The sequence below is a fragment of the Pseudorca crassidens genome, chromosome 8 (assembly GCF_039906515.1).
Source record: "Pseudorca crassidens isolate mPseCra1 chromosome 8, mPseCra1.hap1, whole genome shotgun sequence".
Classification (NCBI taxonomy): Eukaryota; Metazoa; Chordata; class Mammalia; order Artiodactyla; family Delphinidae; genus Pseudorca; species Pseudorca crassidens.
Window position 1 is genome coordinate 22516247 of NC_090303.1, and position 21207 is coordinate 22537453.

The 21207-nt window shown below is 35.3% G+C and overlaps 1 protein-coding gene across 11 annotated transcripts in view; it reads left to right on the plus strand.

The window, feature by feature from the left end:
- Window positions 1–21207, plus strand: part of PHTF2 (putative homeodomain transcription factor 2) — a 168459-nt gene that overhangs the window by 83820 nt on the left and 63432 nt on the right. For all 11 annotated transcript variants that reach the window (XM_067746052.1, XM_067746044.1, XM_067746049.1 and 8 more), the window contains 5 exons: window positions 3256–3474; window positions 12498–12626; window positions 14096–14368; window positions 14601–14732; window positions 17169–17255. In XM_067746052.1, the coding sequence (XP_067602153.1) occupies window positions 3256–3474; window positions 12498–12626; window positions 14096–14368; window positions 14601–14732; window positions 17169–17255 (840 nt within the window). The remainder of the gene's footprint in view (window positions 1–3255; window positions 3475–12497; window positions 12627–14095; window positions 14369–14600; window positions 14733–17168; window positions 17256–21207) is intronic.

The window sequence follows — 21207 nt, forward strand, 5'->3', positions numbered from 1 at the left end:
TTCTTACTTTTTATTGAAAAAGCAAAACACAGCCTCCTTTGAATAAGTAAAATTCAGACAGAGGATTTGTAGCGTTGTTTTGCATCTATATGTATTTATTACTGTACTCTTCAAATTACTGGTGATACGGTTTTCTTTTAGGGTGAGGCACAAAGAAATCATTTGGGGAAGCACTTTGTGCAGGGGTAAGACTGGTGGACCTTACTTGAAGAGTACTGGTCAGAGACCCAGCCATTTGTTGTAAGCCTCCCAGATGTCAGAATCTATAGATATACTTTTTAGGGACATTTTTCAGGAAGAATCATCCAATCTTCTGGTGGCATGGGGGTGGTAGATATTATACCATGCTGTCATGGTGTTTGGCACCAAGGGGGTTGGGGATGAGGTAGTGATCTTGCCATTCAGTGTGTTGGACTTTCACCTAACCCTCTTCCCTCTTACCCCTCAACGCCCAAACCCTACCCCCACCCTGGTTTCTTGCCTTTTTCTACTATCTACTATATCTGATTGGCTTCTTCCAGTCTCTTGTTGGGAAGATGGTGGTAGAATTACTTGGTTATCTGAGATATAGGAGGTGTCCTGGGGAACCGGTAGCTCTGTTTAAGCATTTGTCCTGTTTCCTAGCTCTGTCTTGCTTTGTTTAACTCTGCAGGTATCTTTAATTTTTATTCCCTATTGTGGATTAGCTTTTCATCTGATGAAGGCAGCATTTGATGGAAAGCATAGTGAAGAAACCATGGGCATGGAGTCAGACTACTTAAGTGACTTTGGAAAAATTATTTAACTTACCTGAGTCTCAGTTTCTGCCTCTGTACAGTGGGGAGGGAGGGAGACTGGCCTCATCAGATTGTTAAGTTTAAATAAGATTATGCATAATTGCCATGCGCAAAGCATTTATGTTATAAATGCTTATTCCCTTCATCTATTTCAGTTCAAATAAATAAACTTTCTTAATATGATTATATTCTCAGTTTTAGCTATCTGTCTAAAGATTTGAAATAAGCAGAACAAATTGTATTAAATGAGCAGTAGCTCATTTCCTATTTTTTGGCTTAATTCAGCAATTTGTAGTGAAATTTAAAGTGGCCACTAACTACCTAAATACTGCAGATAAAATTCTGTTTGAAATGTAAGCAATTATAGGCAATAATTTTTAGATTTTACATTTGTAAAATGGCCCACTTATTAATCAGTATTTGACAAAATACATTTATAATGAATTATAGATATTTCTTTATCCCTGAAATCACCCATTAGTTTCACTTAAACAGTCATCAGGCCTTTAATCCTATTACTTATTTCTGTATCTGATTAACAAGTCTGCATCAGAAATTAGTTATAGATAATAAGCTAGTTTTATCAAAAATTTTGGATTAGCAATTACTTAATACAGTCTGTGTCTTGCTATCTAATGAAAACTGTTGTGATGAAAACTGCTTATGCTTCAAATATTCTGTTTGACATTAGTGAATCGGAAGTATTTTTAGAGTGCTTTTCACGAAAGAAAGCTGACTAATTTTTACCCTTTTCTCTTTCTGTATTTTTTTCCTTTCTTTTTTCATTTCCTGCTCAACTCTTTAGGAAAATTTTTACGTCTCCCTCAAACAACCCTCCTCCCACAAATACTCTATCAGTACACTAAATATATATTTATTATCCCATTCTAATATCAATAAATTATCAATAATATATCTCATTCATTTAAGACATTTTGTTACCTGTGCTAATGATGGCAAAAAAAAGTAGTGTTTGGCTTCTGTCTTTCATAGACTTATAGTGTATTTGAGAGTTTTGATTTATTTGAGAATATGAAATACATGAACATCTAACACAGACAGTATTACAGATGCCAGACAACAGTGCAAAATTTATCATTAGATGAATATAAATAATAATAACTCGCTTCAGGGACAAAGTAATCGTTCTAAATAGAGAGTGCCTTTAAAGTAACATTTGTCGAGCGCCTTTGTACTAGGTTTGTATTAAAAGCTACAGTGCTCATTTAATTTTTAATATCTATTTTAGGTAGGTAGTTTTATTCCCCATTGGTAGATGGCTAAACAAAGACTCAGAAACAAGGTAAGACAGCTAGAAAGGGGTAGAGATGGTATTTTCCTGACACTTTTTGTTAAGTAGGCTTTAAAGGAGAGTAGGATTACAGTAAGAGGTAGGAACATGATCAGAGGCTAGAGTGGCAAAGAGCAAGCTGTGTTTAGAGGCTAAGACGTAGCCCAGTGTCACTGGAGGAGAAGTGGAGAACAGGATCCGAAGTAGCACATTTGAAGACAAGGCTCGGTGAAGGAATGTGAACTTTATGCAGAACAGTGGGAAGCCACAGAAAGATTTTGTCTGAGGAATGAAAAAATAGCTTCACTGTGGGAAGGTTAATCTGGAAAGAGGGGAAGGCCTTTCAGATAGGGGTCAGTCAGGAAGGTCTTAGAGCAAACAAGGTGTGAATGATGAAGTTTGACCTGTGGTGATAACATGGAAAATAGAGAGGGTAAATATAAAACATTTTAAAGTAGAATTGACAAAATCTTAGTGACAGAGGATAGCTAAAAACAAATCCAAAAATTTCAGCATACTTGACTACATAAGGATGGCTATTACCATTCTTTATTTAGGAAAGGTTATTTGGAATTAAATTAAAATGTAGTCAAAGGTATTTATTTTGTACGTTAAAAACTCTTAGGAAAAAGGTAAATTGATCAGAAATTATTTAACTTGTGCCTTTTAGTTTTTCACTTTTTTACAATAGATTAAGAAACATGAGTTGGCAGTTATCTTCCTGATATAGATTATTTGTTAATTTTATATCAATTTATTGAACTTCTGTTTGAAAAACAAAAACAGTAGATACATGAAATCTATTGTTGCTAAAAAAAAAAACTAAGAAAAGAACTGCATTAAACACATCAATTAAAGTGGGTTAACATTCACTGACTATGCAGTCCATATGGATTTAGGCTAGTCTCTGAATTCTGAACTTTGTATAAACTTTAAGAGAAAACAGGCACAACTTTTGCCTGCAAAATAACACTTGAGCTGAGATGTGAAATCAAATTTTGATATGAGGAAATTTTGTTTCTCCTTAAAAAATATTATGTATTTTAATGCTTTGCTATTTATTTCACTGTCATTTGACAGTGTGTGTGTTGTTTTAGCAAAAAGTAGCAATATATATTTCTGATAGAATCCTTTGAGTTGGAAAGGGTACATAAATTGTATTAATGTCAAAGAATATCTTGATTTCAGGATGCCCCTAAATCGGGTACTAGTTGCAGCTCTCGCTGTTCAAGTTCCAGACAGGATTCTGAGAGCACAAGGCCAGAATCTGAAACAGAAGATGTATTATGGGAAGACTTGTTACATTGTGCAGAATGCCGATCATCTTGTACCAGTGAGACAGATGTGGAAAATCCTCAAATTAATCCATGTGTGAAAAAAGAATATAGAGACGACCCTTTTCATCAGGTTGGTTTACAGTGTTGGATTATGTGGGGCTATAAGTCCAGCTCCTTTGAATGTAAGTACAGATTTTACAGAGGTGAAGAAAAAACGTACAATTAAAATAATGTTCCTGTATTATTTTTATTTTCATGTGAGCTGCTGTCTGGCTTCACTGGAACATAGAATCTCAGTATTTGTATAATGATTGTGTCACTCACCTTGCAAACATATATTCCTGAGAAATTGTCAGTAAATAGAGTTTTGTAAGTCAAATTGTACTTTAGATGCATTAGTCCTTTTCTCACTCAGCATACCTCACGGTCAGTTTCATCTATACCTGTGGTCTTAACTCCACCTATAAGATTATAATTCACAAATTCACATCTCATGAGTATCAGATTTGTATATCCAAGTGCCTATAGTAATGCTATCCAACAGAAGTATAATGAGAGTTACATGTGTAATCTAAAATTTTCTGGTAGTCTCATTTAAAAACATTTAGAAAGGTGGAATTAATTTAAGTATGTTTTGTTTAACCCAATATATTCAAAATATTATCATTTCAACATATAACTAGTATGAGAAATATTAATGAAATATGTTACATTTTTTAATACTTTCTTCAATATCTGTTGTGAACACTTAACAGCACATCTCATTTGGACTAGCCACATTTCAAGTAATCACTAGCCACATGTGAGGAGGATACCATATTGGACAGCACAGGTCTATAGGATATCTTCATTTGAATGTCCTACCAGTACTTCACATTTACCAAATACTTCGTCTTCCTTCATAAATCTGTTTTTCTTATGAATGACATCTCCATCCACTCACTTGCCAGTTCAGAAACCTGGGGGTTACACTTCCTTACCTTCTTCTCTCTCTTATCCAACTTCTTGTCAAACCTTAATAATAAAACCAACAAGTAAACTCTTAGACAACTAGAGATGGAAGGAAACTTCCCTAATCTGATAAAAGGTAACTGTCAAAGAACCTTCTAAAGACCTGTCATACTTCATGATGAAATTTTAGGATCTTTTTTTTTTTTTTTTTTTTTTTTTTTGCGGTACGCAGGCCTCTCACTGTTGTGGCCTCTCCCGTTACGGAGCACAGGCTCCAGACGCGCAGGCCCAGCAGCCATGGCTCACGGGCCCAGCCGCTCCACGGCATGTGGGATCTTCCCGGACCGGGGCACGAACCCGTGTCCCCTGCATCAGCAGGCAGACTCTCAACCACTGCGCCACCAGGGAAGCCCTAGGATCATTTTTATTAACGTCAGGAACAAGAAAGAGATAGCCATTATCACTGCTTTTTCTATCAAAATCCTACCAGCATGTATGTTTTTTGTGTTTTAGTTGAACTTAGACTGATTTAAAGTCCACATTAAAGAGCAAAATGTCAAGAATAGCAAAAATAATTTTGAAGAACAGAGGACTTTTCTTACTGAGTATAAAAATTTACTTTAAAGGTGTAGTAATTAAGATGGTATGGTACAGCTGTACACTATAGACTGAATATTATGTCCCCCCATAATTGATATGTCAAAGCCTAATCCCCAATGTGATAGTATTTGGAGATGGGGCCTTTGGGAAGTGATTAGATCATGAGAGTGGAGCCCTCATGAATAGGATTACTGCCCCTGTAAAAGAGGTGCCTTAGAGAGCTCCCTTTTCCCTTTCATCATGTGAGGTTACAACAAAAAGAGAGTAGTGTGTGAACCAGGAAGTGAGATCTCACCAGACACTAAATATGCCAGCACCTTGATCTTGGACTTCCCATCCTCCAGAACCGCAAGAAACAGATTTCTGTTGTCTGTAAGCCATTTAGTCTGTGGTATTTTGTTATAGCAGGCCAGGCAGACTCAGTGTGTAAACAGATAGACCAATGGGACAGAATAGAAAACCCAGAAATAGTTACCTTTTTGTATGGATCCCTAATGTATGACATAAGTGACATTGCAAATCAGAAAAAGGATGGACTGTTCAGTATATGGTTGTGGGTCAAATAATTATCCAAAGACAAAAATTTATTCCAGATAGTTCCTAAGTGTAAAGAAATAAAACTTTAAAATATTTAGAAGAAATTATAGGAAAAAAATACTTGTTACTTTAGGTAAGAAAAGAATTTTTTTCTAGCTCATTAAAGAAAGTTTATTTTAAAATATTTGATATTTCTTTATTAAAGGAGAACAGGCAGGATATAAGCTTTATAAACTTTCCAAAGAGAGAACATTGCTAGCATTCCAAATGGAGAAGTTATTGCCTTGTATGAGAACCAGGCCTTTAGCCTTTCACTTTACAGGTGTCTGCGTATGAAATATTTTTCTCACAAGATCATAATGCATAATGAGCTTTTGAAAATTAAAATTGTAGGTGAATTTTTCTCGCTGCTTCATTACTATATTAGTTAGGGAGGAGGTTCATGGTTAATTCTCAGGACAGATTTACCCAAGGCATACCTTGTATTATAAGCAGGGTTTTGCGATGCCCCTCAAATTACACTACATGGAATGTCAGCTTGGGCTACCCTGTCCTTCGTAGGTAAGCTTTCTTCTCAGATTATCAGGTACTAGGGTAAAAGTACCAATGGAGGCTTTTGGATTAAGCCTTTTGTCTTTTCATCCCAAGCTTCATCCAGCGTCAGGAGGGGCTCACGTGTGAATATGGACATCCTAGGGTCCAACACCCAACTTCCTTCCACATCATTCCAAACCAAATTCCTTGGCCACTCCTCTGGCCCAGATATATACACATTGGTGGGGTCCCTCTCCAGAGGGACCTGGGCAAGAGACCTGTGCAGGCCTAGGAAGGCAGCTTGGGACCAGTAGGATAGGGAACTCTAGGTCCCATGGATCCAGAAGGGTATGGGTTCCCGATATGCATATCCCCAACTCTGCAAACTCCTTACTTCACAGGGAGCGGCACTGCTGGAGCAGAGCCAGAAAGGGGGCCTCTGAAGTGCAGAGCCCTGAAGAGGGAACCTGGCTCCCTCCATCTAGGCTAGTGCTAATCAGATTTAGGAAAACTTGACTTAAACTCTCCCAAAGCCCAAAGCTTGCTGCATAACATGTTATTTTCTCCGGGTTTGTGTATTCATGGTCCCCTGCTCTGGCTAATCTCCAGGCAAGTACTACTTCTGTTTCACCTCACACCAACCCAAATTTGAAATGCTACTACTTGACACATTTTTAGGAAAAAATATTCTCATATCAAACATCTTATTTTTAGTCAGTTCTACTGAAGACTTGGTGTTGAACAGTTCTCTCTTTATCTCTGCTTTCTCCTTCCAAGGAACAAAATGAATTCTATTCTTATCATCAGAAAAAGGGTTGTGAGAGAGTATGTGTAATGAGATTGTAACACATGTGTGTCTATACACAAACATGTAACTAAAGTTCAATAGAAGAGAAACACATGGGGTTTAGCTGAGGCACATTAATGGCAGAATAATTGACTGAAAGTCTACAAGGCACAGAGGGTCCCCAGGGCTGCTGATTCCTCTGTCCTAAGTCCTAGTTAAAGTTTCCCTTGGACACCACAAAATGTTTCTGATGAAAAACACCGTCATCCAATCACTACCTTTATTTGAGCTAGCTGGAATTTCCATTCCTTGCAAAAAAATACTGGTTTTTCACTATTTTAAGAAAAGAATTTTTTAATGCTCTTATTCAAAGCTGATGTTAATATGAATCTGCACAACTACTTCGGAGAGCACTTCGTTACTTTATAATAAAATTGAAGGTCTGCATACTATAAGACTCTTCTCACTCCAAGGATACTTTAGAAGATGGGCACAAGGAGGCATATTAAAAAATGTTCATTGCATTTTATGTGATAGTGAAAGATGGAAAATAATGCAATAGCCAACAATAGTAGAATTAATAAATCATGGCATATGGTAAAACAATATACAGCAGTGAAATTGAATGAACTTTGTTACATATATCAAAAAGAATAAATCTTGTGAATATAACTTTGAATAAAAAAGCAAGTTTCAGAATTATACGTACAATATACCATTTATAATGAAGTTTTAAAAGATGCAAGGTTATATATTGTTTATGAATAAAAGCATATGCAGTAAGCATATAAAAACATGCAAGGGAATAATGAACACCAAATTTAGGATAATAGATCTGGGGAATTAAAAAGGGAATGAGAGCAGGGAAGGGTACAGAGTAAGTTTCAATTTTGCCTGTAATTTTTGTAAATTAAAATACCTGGAGCAAATGGGGGTAAAATAAATATAAAACCAAGTATTATTATTCTCAATCTGATTGAAATGTTTCTTTTAAAAATATATCCATTCATTTTGGCTTCAGCTTCAGGAAAACTGTTAGCGGAAAGAAGCTTTGCTACAGAGGGCTGAGGGGTGAAAATGAGGAATGAGGTTTAAGAAGCATGGACCTGACAGGTTGGAGAAACTGAGGGAATGTTTTGGTCCCCACCTCCTAAATGTGAAGATGTGAGACACTTGAGCACTTATGTGCATAGGAGAAAAAAACAGTAGGGAAGAATTGAAGAGGTACAGGAGAAGTTGTTGAATGATTAGGGTTCTGGAGGGGAGGCATGATTAGGAAGCTTAGCCTCCTGCAGGACGAGGAACACGTCCTCTGCTGAAATAGGAGGAGGAAGAGTGCACGAAGCAGGTAAGACCACAAGGGAGTTACTGCCTGATGATCTCTGTTCTTTGATGTGCAGGAGGCCAGGTGGTCTATTAACAGTAAAGAAGTGAGATGAATAAGGGGCTTGTGGATGGTGGTGAAGGCTTGACATTTTCATTTGTGGGAAATGGAGATGATGGGGAGAGAGTTTGTGTTTGCTTGTGTTCAAGCCAAGTAACACATTAAAAAGAGTCACACTGCCACGTGGTTGAGGGTCCAGTTGGAATCTGAAACTATGAATTTGTAGTTGCCTGTCCTACATAGTTGTATGCTTTTCTCTGGAATATAGTTGTAATAATTATAATAGTAGCAAACATTTAATAAGCATTTATTATATATCTTCCACTGTGCAAAGTAATCTAGATGCATTGTCTCATACAATCCACATGACCTATAACAATGTAGGTTATTTTTTGTTTCGTAGATGAGAAAATGGAGGCTCAGAATTAAATAATGCACCCAAAGTCATACAGTGTAGGCGCTAAATAGTTGCTATTCAAGGGACAAGAGAGAGGATGATATGCTGGTTGAAATAATGGATATGGTAAAAATCTAGACATGTTAGATTGAGAAGGAAATGAAACCAAGAAGGGACTGATAGGTTGAAGAATAGGTATGTTCAGGGAAGAGTGTGTTTTGAATTGAAGGTTTGAGAGACCTGGTAAGATGAGAGGCTGTGGCTGGAGACTCATTTCAGATGTAGAGCAATTTGTGGTGACAGGGTCCAGGGTGTGGCCATGGGAATAGCCAAAGCTCCCTGGAATTTAAGAAGTGAAAAAAATAATGAACAATGCATGAGAAAAGGGTGTTGGATGAGTCATCTGTGTATTCATCTAAGTCACAGAGGATAATAACTGGAATTGAGGTTTAGGAAAACGCCTATGAGCCATTTCCCCAGCAATCCCATAAGTGGCACAGAGGCAGGGACCATGTGTTTTGCTCATTGTTGTATCACACAGTGCCTGGTACATAGTAGGTGTTTAATATTAGTTGGGTGAATGAATGAAACAAAATAAAGTTTTTCAAAACATGCCGATTAGGCCTTTCTTAAATGATTAAAAAATTTGTTTTAATGAATGCTCTACAGAATAAATTGGTCCTAAATCTGTCACACTACTCTGCTTCTTTTTTTGGTAAAATAAACATTTTTTAATGTTCTACTCTGCATATTAATTATAGTATTCTAGGTTTACTTTGGTTTTGCTTTTGGGTTATATACTTGATTATACACACATTTTGTATTCTCAGGCTCCTAAAAAATAAGCTCATGTTTTCAGTTTTAGCTGAAATTAACTCCCTTTAATGAAAAGCTGCCTGCTTTTTTTCTTGTTTGACTAAGGTCTGTATTAGGTTTGGAGGATCCTTTTCTGCCTACCATGAAGACTGAAAAATTCCTCCTCATGTGAAGAAGCACTGAGTATTTGAATCAGCGTGTTCTAGTCAGTATGTCACCAAATTTGTAGTTTTGTTTTATTTTCTTGGTGAATAGTTACTGAAACATTTCTAAAAGAGAAAATTTTTCTCCTGTAGTCACGGCTGAGTATATAATAAAATATAAAGCCACATTCAAGTGAAATTAATTCTTCAGTGGGTAAAGCCGTATTTTAATGGCTACAGTTACCACAGGTGGAAACTTCAGGAAAGCAATTGTCATGGTGAATTTACCTGAAATAAAACATGCTGCCATTTAAAGTGTTAAGGTTTCCAGGCAGTTGTGAATGAACAGGGAGCAAAGCAGTTGAGATTTTGATGAGGATAAAGAGCAACCATTGAAAGAGTTGCAGATTTTAGTTTGAAAAACGTAACTAAGAAGAATCTATGTCATAAAATTATAAAATGGAATGATTTGCTCTGATGTTTTCTTTGAAACTTTTTTAAAAAGTCTCATGTACTGAAGGCAGTACATATTTGTACAATATTTTAAAAAAATTTTAACATCTTTATTGGAGTATAATTGCTTTACAATGGTGTGTTAGTTTCTGCTTTATAACAAAGTGAATCAGCTATACTTATAAATCTATCCCCATATCCCCTGTTTTTGAGTACATTTCACACACACACGCCCCTGTATCTTTTAATTAATTGTTTTAAAATTCTCCAGTTTCTAGTTGCTCTCTACTCTCTTGCCTTTTGCCTTTCTGGAAATAGGAAAATGCTATCAAATGCTAGTTAGAAGGTACTGGTGCAAAATGAGTACTTTTGGAAGTAGAGTGAAGAACTTTTCGATTTCCTATTTCTGTCTCTAGATGTACATTCTTGGTATTGTATGTCTTGCTTCATGTAATTCACTGTTACAGACTGAGAATTAAAAGGAAAAAAAAGCCTGTATATTGGTGTTTTAATCTGTTACCTCTGTGGCTTAACACTCTTTCCATTCAGCTTTTCATACTTGTTCTTAGCTTTTTAGTTCCATTATGTTTCATAATTATTAAAGTTCCAGGGAAATTTTGATACATATTTTGGTGCAAATTATTTTTATCCCAAACTAGAGTATTTTGTTTGGGGAAAAATTATAAAATGTAATTTGAGGAATTAAGTGGATAGTTAATAACTAGTATCTCATAGCTCTTAAGGCTCTCCAGTAGTGAAATATATACTGTGAAGGTTAATGTATATTAAAATACTATATCTTTGGAACAGATAAATTTTTACAGAAAACCTCTTGATAGCCAAATAACTAAATGTAAAAGAGGTTTGCCAGTAGCATAACTACTGGCATTATGGTTTGCCTATATAATTGTTCATAAAGAAAATTAATGTACGAGGTCAGAATAATTCCCATGTCTATTTTCTTACATATTATTGTATTATTATTTTATACCTTTAACTGAAATGAGTCAATGCAACTTTACTTCCCCTAGAGGAAAATATCTTCCTTAAGTTTACAGAAGCATATCTTTACCATATTTCAATCACGTTTTTGTCCTCAAAGAATATTCTGAAGTAGATTCTTCTGTTCATTGTTAGAAGTTATTTCAATGAAATATGTTATAAAAATAACTTAGAAATAATGTAATGTAATAAAACAAATTTATCCCATTCTGGGGCTAATCTTTTAGTGTTATTTCTATCAATATCTGATAATGTAAATATTAGTGTTTTATTAATTTGTTGCCATCTTTAACCCCCAGCTATCCTATTTTGAAGTTTTATTCTTTTAATTATAGATCTGAAACAAACAAAAAACCTCAACTTTAAGTATCTGATTTTTTTGCATTAACGCTTTCAGTTTTTCTTTTTACCTTTTTCTATTCCTTGAAACTTCGAGAGATACGTTATTCTAGTTGGGAGAGTCCTTCTACCTCTAGGCGCTTCAGTTCACAATATTTGCTCCAAGGGGGAAAAAAGTTAAATTGATCCTTTGGAGAATTGCTAGATTAAAAAATCAGAAAAGTAACTAAATCAAATATTAAGAGTAAGTTTGTATCTCTTTCTGAATGAGATTGTATCACTGTTTAGTCCTTCAAAGAGGTTCATATCTCAGCTATCATATTCTTTTGTATTGAATGATCATAAGTTGGACAGTCAGTAGTATGAACAATTAGTAATATGAATTTAATGTGCATTTGTTTTTGAACACTTGTATATTAAGAGAAAAGAGACAGATTGACGACTAAGTGCTTTTGCTGACAAATTTTAGAGGATTTTTGAACAGTAGGTTGCCTAATAGATGTTACAGAAAGTTCTTAACTTATGTATTTTATAAACATAATTTCTTACGCCATCTGTTCAGTGTATATGCTAACTGATTTTTTTGTGGTACGCGGGCCTCTCACTGTTGTGGCCTCTCCCGTTGTGGAGCATAGGCTCCGGACGCGCAGGCTCAGCGGCCATGGCTCACAGGCCTAGCCGCTCCGCGGCATGTGGGATCTTCCCGGACCGGGGCACGAACCCACGTCCCCTGCATCGGCAGGCGGACTCTCAACCACTGTGCCACCAGGGAAGCCCGCTAACTGATTTTAAGATAGAATTTTTTTTTTTTTTGCGGTACACAGACCTCTCACTGTTGTGGCCTTTCCCGTTGCGGAGCACAGGTTCCGGACACGCAGGCTCAGCGGCCATGGCTCACGGGCCTAGCCGCTCCACGGCATGTGGGATCTTCCTGGACCGGGACACGAACCCGTGTCCCCTGCATCGGCAGGCGGACTCTGAACCACTGTGCCACCAGGGAAGCCCTAAGATAGAATTTTAGTGTCATTGAAACTGTACACAATATAGCTTTGTACAGATACATATATTCTATAAATATAAGTGCATTCACCAATTTCTGTTTTTTAGTGTAGATAAAATAGGGTGTGTATACAGATATATATATACACACATATATATCTTAATTATGAAATGCAGTTAATATATTCACCAATTTCTTTTTTTTTTATAGAGTCATTTGCCCTGGCTCCATAGTTCCCACCCAGGATTAGAAAAAATAAGCGCTATCGTATGGGAAGGCAATGACTGCAAGAAAGCAGACATGTCTGTACTTGAAATCAGTGGAATGATAATGAACAGAGTGAGTTTTTAAATTTTATTTGTTTATACAGTGATTATTAATATATTAAATGATTACTGAAATACTAATAACCTACTCACCTCATTTCTTCAACCTGGAAAAGTTAATTTGTATTTAAACAGTGATTTCAACAGTGATTTGTTACCAAATCACTCTCACCTTTTAATGTTTCATATTCTGATTAAGAAGAGATGATACAGTCTAAAATTTTCTACTTTTATGGGTTTTTTTTTGCTTTCAATGGGTCAAATTTAGGAGCTGCTAGATATATACAAGTGTTGATGAAAACTTATTTTCCTGTATCATTTATCATGGTTCATTTATTTATTACTACCCAAAACATTAAAAAAAAATCAAACTGGAAAATTTGTATTGATGCTTGCCAACTTAAATATATAGAAGTAATGCAACTAGTAAAAATCTTGAGTTATTTGAAGATGTAGAATACAAATACTATGGATTTTAATTTCAGTTTCTATTATTATTTCTTTATTAGATCATTACTACTTTTTAAATTTTACCTGATTCCTCTGGACAACTAAGCATGATTTAAGTTGCAATTTTAAATTTCTTGTGTATTGTTAACTAGAACTTTTGTGCACACGTTATGTGGGACAGGAATTAAAATAACTGGTTTCAGAAATTGATCTACTTCACGTCCTATTACATATCTCAGTGTGAGCTATGAAAAGCTATTGACAAGGAGTCCCTAAAGACTTGGATCTAGGTGATATTCTGTACCTTAAGTATCTGGGAATTTTTACATACTGTGTAATATCATGATAAAAAGGTAGCTAGATGATATTTAAGATCCCTCCCAGTCCTACCAATTTTATATTTTCCCATTATTTAATTTCCAACCTTCTTTTTTTATAATTCCCCCACCCTTTTTCCCCCCTCTTATTTAATTTTTACCCCTCTAGCATAGTCTCTCTTCTGAAATGGTTTCAGAAAAAAATATATATGGGTGTATGTATATAAAAGATAATGGTTTTAGAGTTTAAGGAGATATCCATTTGTATATTGAACTCTTTGAAGAAAAACACAAATTATAAATTTATCGAGTAAGTATATAATTCTAGATTTTTTCTGTAACTGAATTTAAGTGTATATGAGATCTCCTCATTCTTTTCAATATTGCAGTGTTTGTAAGTATTTCTAACTTTTTAATGAGATAAATAGAATTTTTTTTCAAGATCCCAGTTAAGACTGGGTTAGTAAATCCTTTTGCATCTACTTAGTGAATTAGAGATCTGATAATGAAGTGTTTTTAAAAACTGAAAAAATAATGACTTACAGACTTTGAGTAAATTTAAATTTCATTATTCATGTATTAAAACTAATATATTTTAACAAAATTATTTCATATTGCTATAAATAAAATAATGCTTCATTAGGAATTTATTTTACTGTAGATAAAATTTGTGTAAGTTTTTTTTTTTTTTCTTTTTTCCTCTCTCTCTATAAAGGTAAACAGCCATATACCAGGAATAGGATACCAGATTTTTGGAAACGCAATCTCTCTAATCCTGGGTTTAACTCCATTTGTTTTCCGACTCTCTCAAGCTACAGACTTGGATCAACTCACAGCACATTCTGCTTCAGAACTTTATGTGATTGCATTTGGTTCTAATGAAGATGTCATAGTTCTTTCTATGGTTATAATAAGTTTTGTGGTTCGTGTGTCTCTTGTGTGGATTTTCTTTTTTTTGCTCTGTGTAGCAGAAAGAACTTATAAACAGGTGGGTATAATATAGACTTCTGAATAGAGAATATTTTCATCCTTTTCATAATATTCAAGGTATTCCTGAAGTATTTTAGAATTTCATTAAATCATTTTGAGCTGCTAATTATTTTCCTATTTTGTTTTTGTAATACGTAACCAAATAAAATCTTAATAATCCTTATTTTGTTGATTTTTGTTTTTATATGGTAATCTACTTGAAAATTAACTTTTATTTTAATCTTTTTTAGCGATTACTTTTTGCAAAACTCTTTGGACATTTAACATCGGCAAGGAGGGCTCGAAAATCTGAGGTTCCCCATTTCCGATTGAAGAAAGTACAGAATATAAAAATGTGGCTCTCTCTCCGGTCCTATCTTAAGGTAGAATGGTAGTGATAAAAGTACTCTTAACGTGCTGGCTCCCTCTCATAGTTCCAGTTTCTTTGTCATTATGTATGTATGTTTAGATTTATAGTCAGATTTGTAATCATATGGTGCTATATGGCCACACTTAGTGTTCATTTTGATCCATATGCAGAAATTCAAAATAAATGTTAAACTGGTTCTTTACAGTAAAACATCTGAAGTCTGAAAGGCTTAAATGCATTTTAGGTAGATGATTCAAGATCAGATTGTCCTAAATTTATCTTTGTTCATAAATCTTACCAACTTCTACTCATTCAAAAGCTAGATTAAAGATTTTGTTTCTACCTACAATGATTATCACAAGCCAGCAGAGGGAGCCCACTACTTAAAAAAAAGAATAAAAAAAAAAATCTGTCAGTGAGTCGTTGAAGTGGCCTATTACTATTTGGAAGTTTTAGCTTGCAATTCTAAGCCATCCTTTTCATGCCATTCTTTTTCCTTAATCTTTTAAAATAACTTTCCTAATTATGGAATTAAGATATAAAAACTCAGGAGGGAAATGGGAAACATCTGAATTAGTTTTAGGACAATACTTCTTCTGAGGATTATTTGTTGCATTACCAGTGAATTTCATTATGTATGGAGTAATCACGTCTTAATAAAATTGACCTAAAGGCCAACTATCCTCTGACATACTTAAGTCTTTAATGCTTTTCAGTTTGAAGTAACAAGGAAAGAAGTAGAAAAAATATGCACTGTCTACACTTCTATTTAAAAAATTCATTATTCTGTTTATTTATTTAACTTGTTAAATTCAGCTAAGTTAGTCTCCACTGGGAGATGCTACAGATTGGTGTAGATTATTTTTCCTCACTGTGACACTTCTGGAAGGATAGATATGATCTTTGTTCCCTGTCTTAGTGAGAAGCCACCTAAAATTTCCCCTCATTATCAACCCTAAGTAGGTATTGTATTCTTTTATGCATTGATTATTTTATTCAATAAACATTTATTTAACGTTAACCATGTTCCATTCACTATTGATGAGATAAAAATCCCTACCCTTAGGAGCTTACACTTCAGTGAGGGAAATATGTAACTCCAGACCTAGGAATTATCCACAGTGCTGACTTCCTCTCTTGCATTTCCAACATTCAGTTTATCACCATTTCCCACCCTTTCTGCTTCCAAAGTATATCTTTTTTTTTTTTTTTTGCGGTACGCGGGCCTCTCACTGCTGTGGCCTCTCCTGCTGCGGAGAACAGGCTCCGGACGCGCAGGCTCAGCGGCCATGGCTCACGGGCCCAGCCGCTCCGCGGCATACGGAATCCTCCCGGACCGGGGCACGAACCCGTGTCCCCTGCATCGGCAGGTGGACTCTCAACCACTGCGCCACCAGGGAAGCCCCAAAATATATCTTGAATCCATTTACTGCTTCTTTTTTTTTTTTCCCATTTCCACCACCCTAATTGCAGCCACCCATCATCTTCTGCATTGGACTACTGCAGCTGCCTTTTAACTGGCCTCACAGCATTCCTATTTTCTCCTTCTAATATTTTCTTCAGTTTGCTACCAGAGATGTCTTAAAAATGTATATTTGAACATATTCTTAAAGCTTTCTGAAGGTTCTCCATTGATCTTAGGATGAACAACAAGATCTTAACAATGCCTTTGATGACCTAGCTCCTGTGGATAGCCTGTCTGTCCCTCTTGTCTCGTTTTGAAACACTTTCTTCCCTGCGTTCCAGCCATACTACACTGCTTCAGTTCTTTGAATGCACTATGATCTTTTCTGTTTTATACTCTTGCACATGCCCTTCCTTCTACCAACAACACTGCCATGTGCCATCATGCTCCTGCACCTTAGTTTGGTGTAAATATCACTTCCTTGGAGAGATCTTCCCAGGCCTACATAATCTTTTTGGGAGTTAGGAGTATGGGCCTGGGAAGATCTCCCTAAGGAAGTGATATTTACACCAAACTCCCTACCAGTTTTCTCAAAGCATTTTATACCTTTCCTTCGTAGCACTCCTCACAATTTATATATACATCTATGACTATAAGCTTGATGTCTGACTCCCAACAAGTTCCTGTGATGATAGAGTCCATGTCTGTTTTGTTCTCTGCTGTGTTCCCAGCTCCTAGCACTGTGCCTCATTCTGAGCAGATGCTCAAAAAAACATGTTGAATAAATGATTAGTGTTTGACAAAATGCAATATTTGGAAGTTAACCTAAAAATTCTAGGCTGTATATTCACCATTTTCACTGTGTTGCAAATCCTCAGGAAATAGTAACACTTTATAATTAGAATTCATCTCACAAATTAGGTATATTCTCAGTGCTGTAAGCTATGATCAACGTGCAGTGATGGATCAATACCTAAATTGAAAGCATGGAATTAGCTGCTAATTAGTAAATATATTTAAAAGTGTTTTCCCTTTTTTCCCCAGCGTCGAGGTCCTCAGCGATCAGTTGATGTCATAGTTTCATCTGCTTTCTTGTTAACTATCTCAGTTGTATTTATCTGTTGTGCCCAGGTGAGTTAACTTGTTCTGTAGAAATTAGATAATCAGATCTATAAATATTCAACTTTCTAATAATAAGCAATCAAAGTAATAAGTAATTTGACATTGACTTTTTACAGTTTTTTTTCTGTAGAATAAATAAATGCATGTTACTCATCTGTGTCATGAACAGCAGCTAGCTTATTCTCAGGGGTCTATTGATTGAACATATAATAATTAGTTTTTGTCTACAATTCACCTGGTTATCTTTATTTCCCAAAACAAACTTATAAGTTAGAGTTAGGAAAATTTTCAGACTATTTTCCATGAATCTCTGCTTTCTTCACATTTAATATTAATTCTTTTATTTTCTATCTGAATTGTCACTGTGAGTTGACTGCCTCATGCTCTGAAAAAGAATTCTCATTGCCCAAGATTAGTCAGGAAGCACAAAAATATCTCAGGATATATTCTATGCTATGAAATTTAAACTTCCATTTCCAGTAATAAGACATATACTAGATTACCTGAAAATTGTTCTGCTTTAGAACATCATACAATTCTGGGAAAAAACACAGCCTTTTAATATACATAAGTGAGCTTTTTTATATACATATTACATATATGTCTGAGTTTATAGGACAGTAAGGGGCCAAAAATGAAGATAAAAATGAAAAACAGCAATTAATTATATGTGTTAATGTTATGGTGAGGTACATTGTCAGTGTTAGTATCTGAGAGATTTGAGACTTTATGCCCATATGAGGACAAGAAGATGAGGCCTTGACCTGCCATACCTCCTTATACATACACTATAAGGCCAGAAACCTCAAAGGGCCATAGTCTGAGTGAAAATGTGGAATAAGAAAAACAGTGTGCCTAACAGCACAGAAAGATAATAAGGAAGCTTGTCTGATTCTGCCTAGATTTTGGCAAGGAGGCAGGGAAAGTCTCTCCTAAGAATATATAACTGTAGGTCTGCCTTTCACACAGGTTCAGGGTTCAAATGTACATTACAGATCTTGTCCTGTAACCCCTGTGTCAAGAAGTTAATATAAAAAGTAGTCCTAGACTCCTGGATACCTGGAAGAAACAAAACCAAGACTGTTCTTGGAGATGTGACAGCAGCCCTAGGCCTCACAGGATTTCCACAGATAAAGCCCCTTCAGGTTTCAGAACACATGAAAAAACAATCCAACATGAGTGAGTCAACAGATTAACACACAGCAGGAGTACATCTCCAGCTACTTCAGATCTGGTCAGATAAACTATAAGGTTGTTTAAAATGATTGACGATGTATATAACACTAAGAAAAAACAGATTTGAAAAAGAACCAACATTGCTTCATAGAGGTAAAAAAATACAGTTACTGACATTATTATTAAAACACAACAAACGGAATAAATAGCAGATTTAAGACAGCTAAAGAGAGTGAACTGGGAGATGGAAGAAATTACCCAGAATATAGAACAGAGATGAAGAGATGGAAATATGAAAAGGAGATTGAGACAGTTGGAAGATCCAACATATATCTAATAGGAATTTCAGATGGAAAGAAGAGGGAGAGCAATATTTGGAGAGGTAATGGCTAAGAGTTTTTCTGAATTGATGGAAGACATTAATTTTCAGGTTTAGGAGGCACAACAAGAACAAGAAGCCACAATAAAAATAAATCGACACTTAGACACATTATAGAAAAACTGCAGAACACCAAAAACAGAGAAAAATCTAAAAGCAACCAAAAGGAAAAAGACTGATTTCTTTACTCACAATTGCTTATTGCATTTCAGTCTTTTCTTCAAGGTTTAATTTCCATGTTCCTGAAGTACATGCTGTAGTAGTTCTGTCTCTAATGAACATAAAATCTATCGATTGCTATCAACAAAAGACACATGAAATGTAGTAACATTGAAAAGTTTTGAATGTAAAAAGAAAAATATATTGCAGATAAATACTAGCCAAGAGAAAGCTGGTGAACTTACATTAATATCAGATGAAGGAGACTGTAACCTAAGAAGCGTAATTGGGAATAAAGAGAAACCTGACAAAAATTTAGAGAATTATTCATCAGGAAGATCTAATAATTCCAAATTTGTATGCATGTGATTCCATAACTTCAAACATACCTATATACAGTCAAAATCAATAGCACTGTAGTGAGAAATTGACAGAATACCACATTGGGAAGATTTAATGCATTTCTTTCATAATTGATAGATTAAGCAGATGAAAATACAATAGAGACATGTATCTAAACAAGATAGTTAAAAATTTTGTTCTGTAATTGGACAATACATATTCTTTTCAGGCACAGAACAGTTTGTAAAACTTTTTCATGTACTAGGTGACAAAGTGATTCTCAACTGATGACATACAGACCACTAGCTGTATGCAGTTAAAGTAGAAAACAACGACAGCAACAAGAAAACCATACGTTTGAAAATTTCAAAACATACTTACAAATAACACTTTTTTTTTTTTTTGCGATACGTGGGCCTCTCACTGTTGTGGCCTCTCCTGTTGCGGAGCACAGGCTCCGGACGTGCAGGCTCAGCGGCCATGGCCCACGGGCCCAGCCGCTCCGCGGCATGTGGGATCATCCCGGACCAGGGCATGAACCTGTGTCCCCTGCATCGGCAGGCGGACTCTCAACCACTGCGCCACCAGGGAAGCCCCCAACAAATAACACATTTTAAAAAAGAAAAATCACAGTATTAAGCTGAAACAGTTGAGAATTTTTTTTCAGAGTACTAGTATAAATTACTTTTGTCATTGAAGTTAAAAGCTTAAGTGGACTATTTTGTAGAAATGTGTGATTTATTAAGTAAAACTGACTCAGAAAGTAACTGAAAAGCTGAGAAGACCTATAACCATAAAGCAGTACTGATTCAGTAGTTTGAAAATCTGCTAGCAACAAAAATCATGTAGACCCATGTCGTTTTTACAGATGAATTTTGCCAAATGTTCGAATAAACAAGTAATCCTAATCCTACACAAAAGATCTAGAGAGAAGAGGGAATATTCACCCAACTCATTTTATATACTTAGTATAACCTTGTTACCAATACCAGACAGATAGTATGAAAATAGGAAGCAGTGAGCTAACTTAGATTCAGAGATACTAGGAAGATGAAGCTAGCAATTTAATAACTAAATATGCCATGACCAAGACAGTCTATCCCTGGGATGCAAAGATTTTCAACTTTAGAAAAGCCATTTATCTAGTTTGAACTCCTTTAATTGATTAAAGAAGGAGAAATCATCTGATCATCTACATATTTACAGAAAACAAATTGGCAAATTTCAGTGGAGATTCATACAATGACTGGAAAGTACTGTTCTTAGTTAGATAAAAGGATATCTTTCAAAAACTGGAGCAAACATTATACATATGATATTTATTATCTTGGAGATATTTACTTTAAAATCAGGAATGAGACGGGTACCCTGTCTATAACTTCTAGACAGCATTTTAATGGAGGGTACTAACCAGTGAAGATAGGAAAAAGAAATTGTATAAAGATTGGAAAAGAAAGCATTGTAGACTATATGATTGTGTAGAATATTCAGGTAACTTTAAGGACAAATTATTAAAAATATACATTTTTTAGAAGGTCAAGATGAACAAAAATGGATATAACATCAACATAAAAGAATCAGTTTTGTTCCTATAAGCCAAATATCAGCAAACTTCCTCTGTAAAGGGCCAGACAGTAAATACTTTAGACTTTTGCCTGATACCTGCAGTTTCTCATATATTCTTCTGTCCTGCCCTTCCCTAAAAATTGTAAGTACTACAAAAGGCACCATAAACAACAAAAGAGAGTCTGGGAAGAGATACTGACAAAATAACATGATTTAAATAGCTTTGTTATTCAGAATATATAACGTCTACAAATCAATTAAAAAAACAGACAACGTAATAGAAAAAAATTAGATACAGAATATAAAAAGATAACTTACAGGAGAGGAAGCATAGTAACT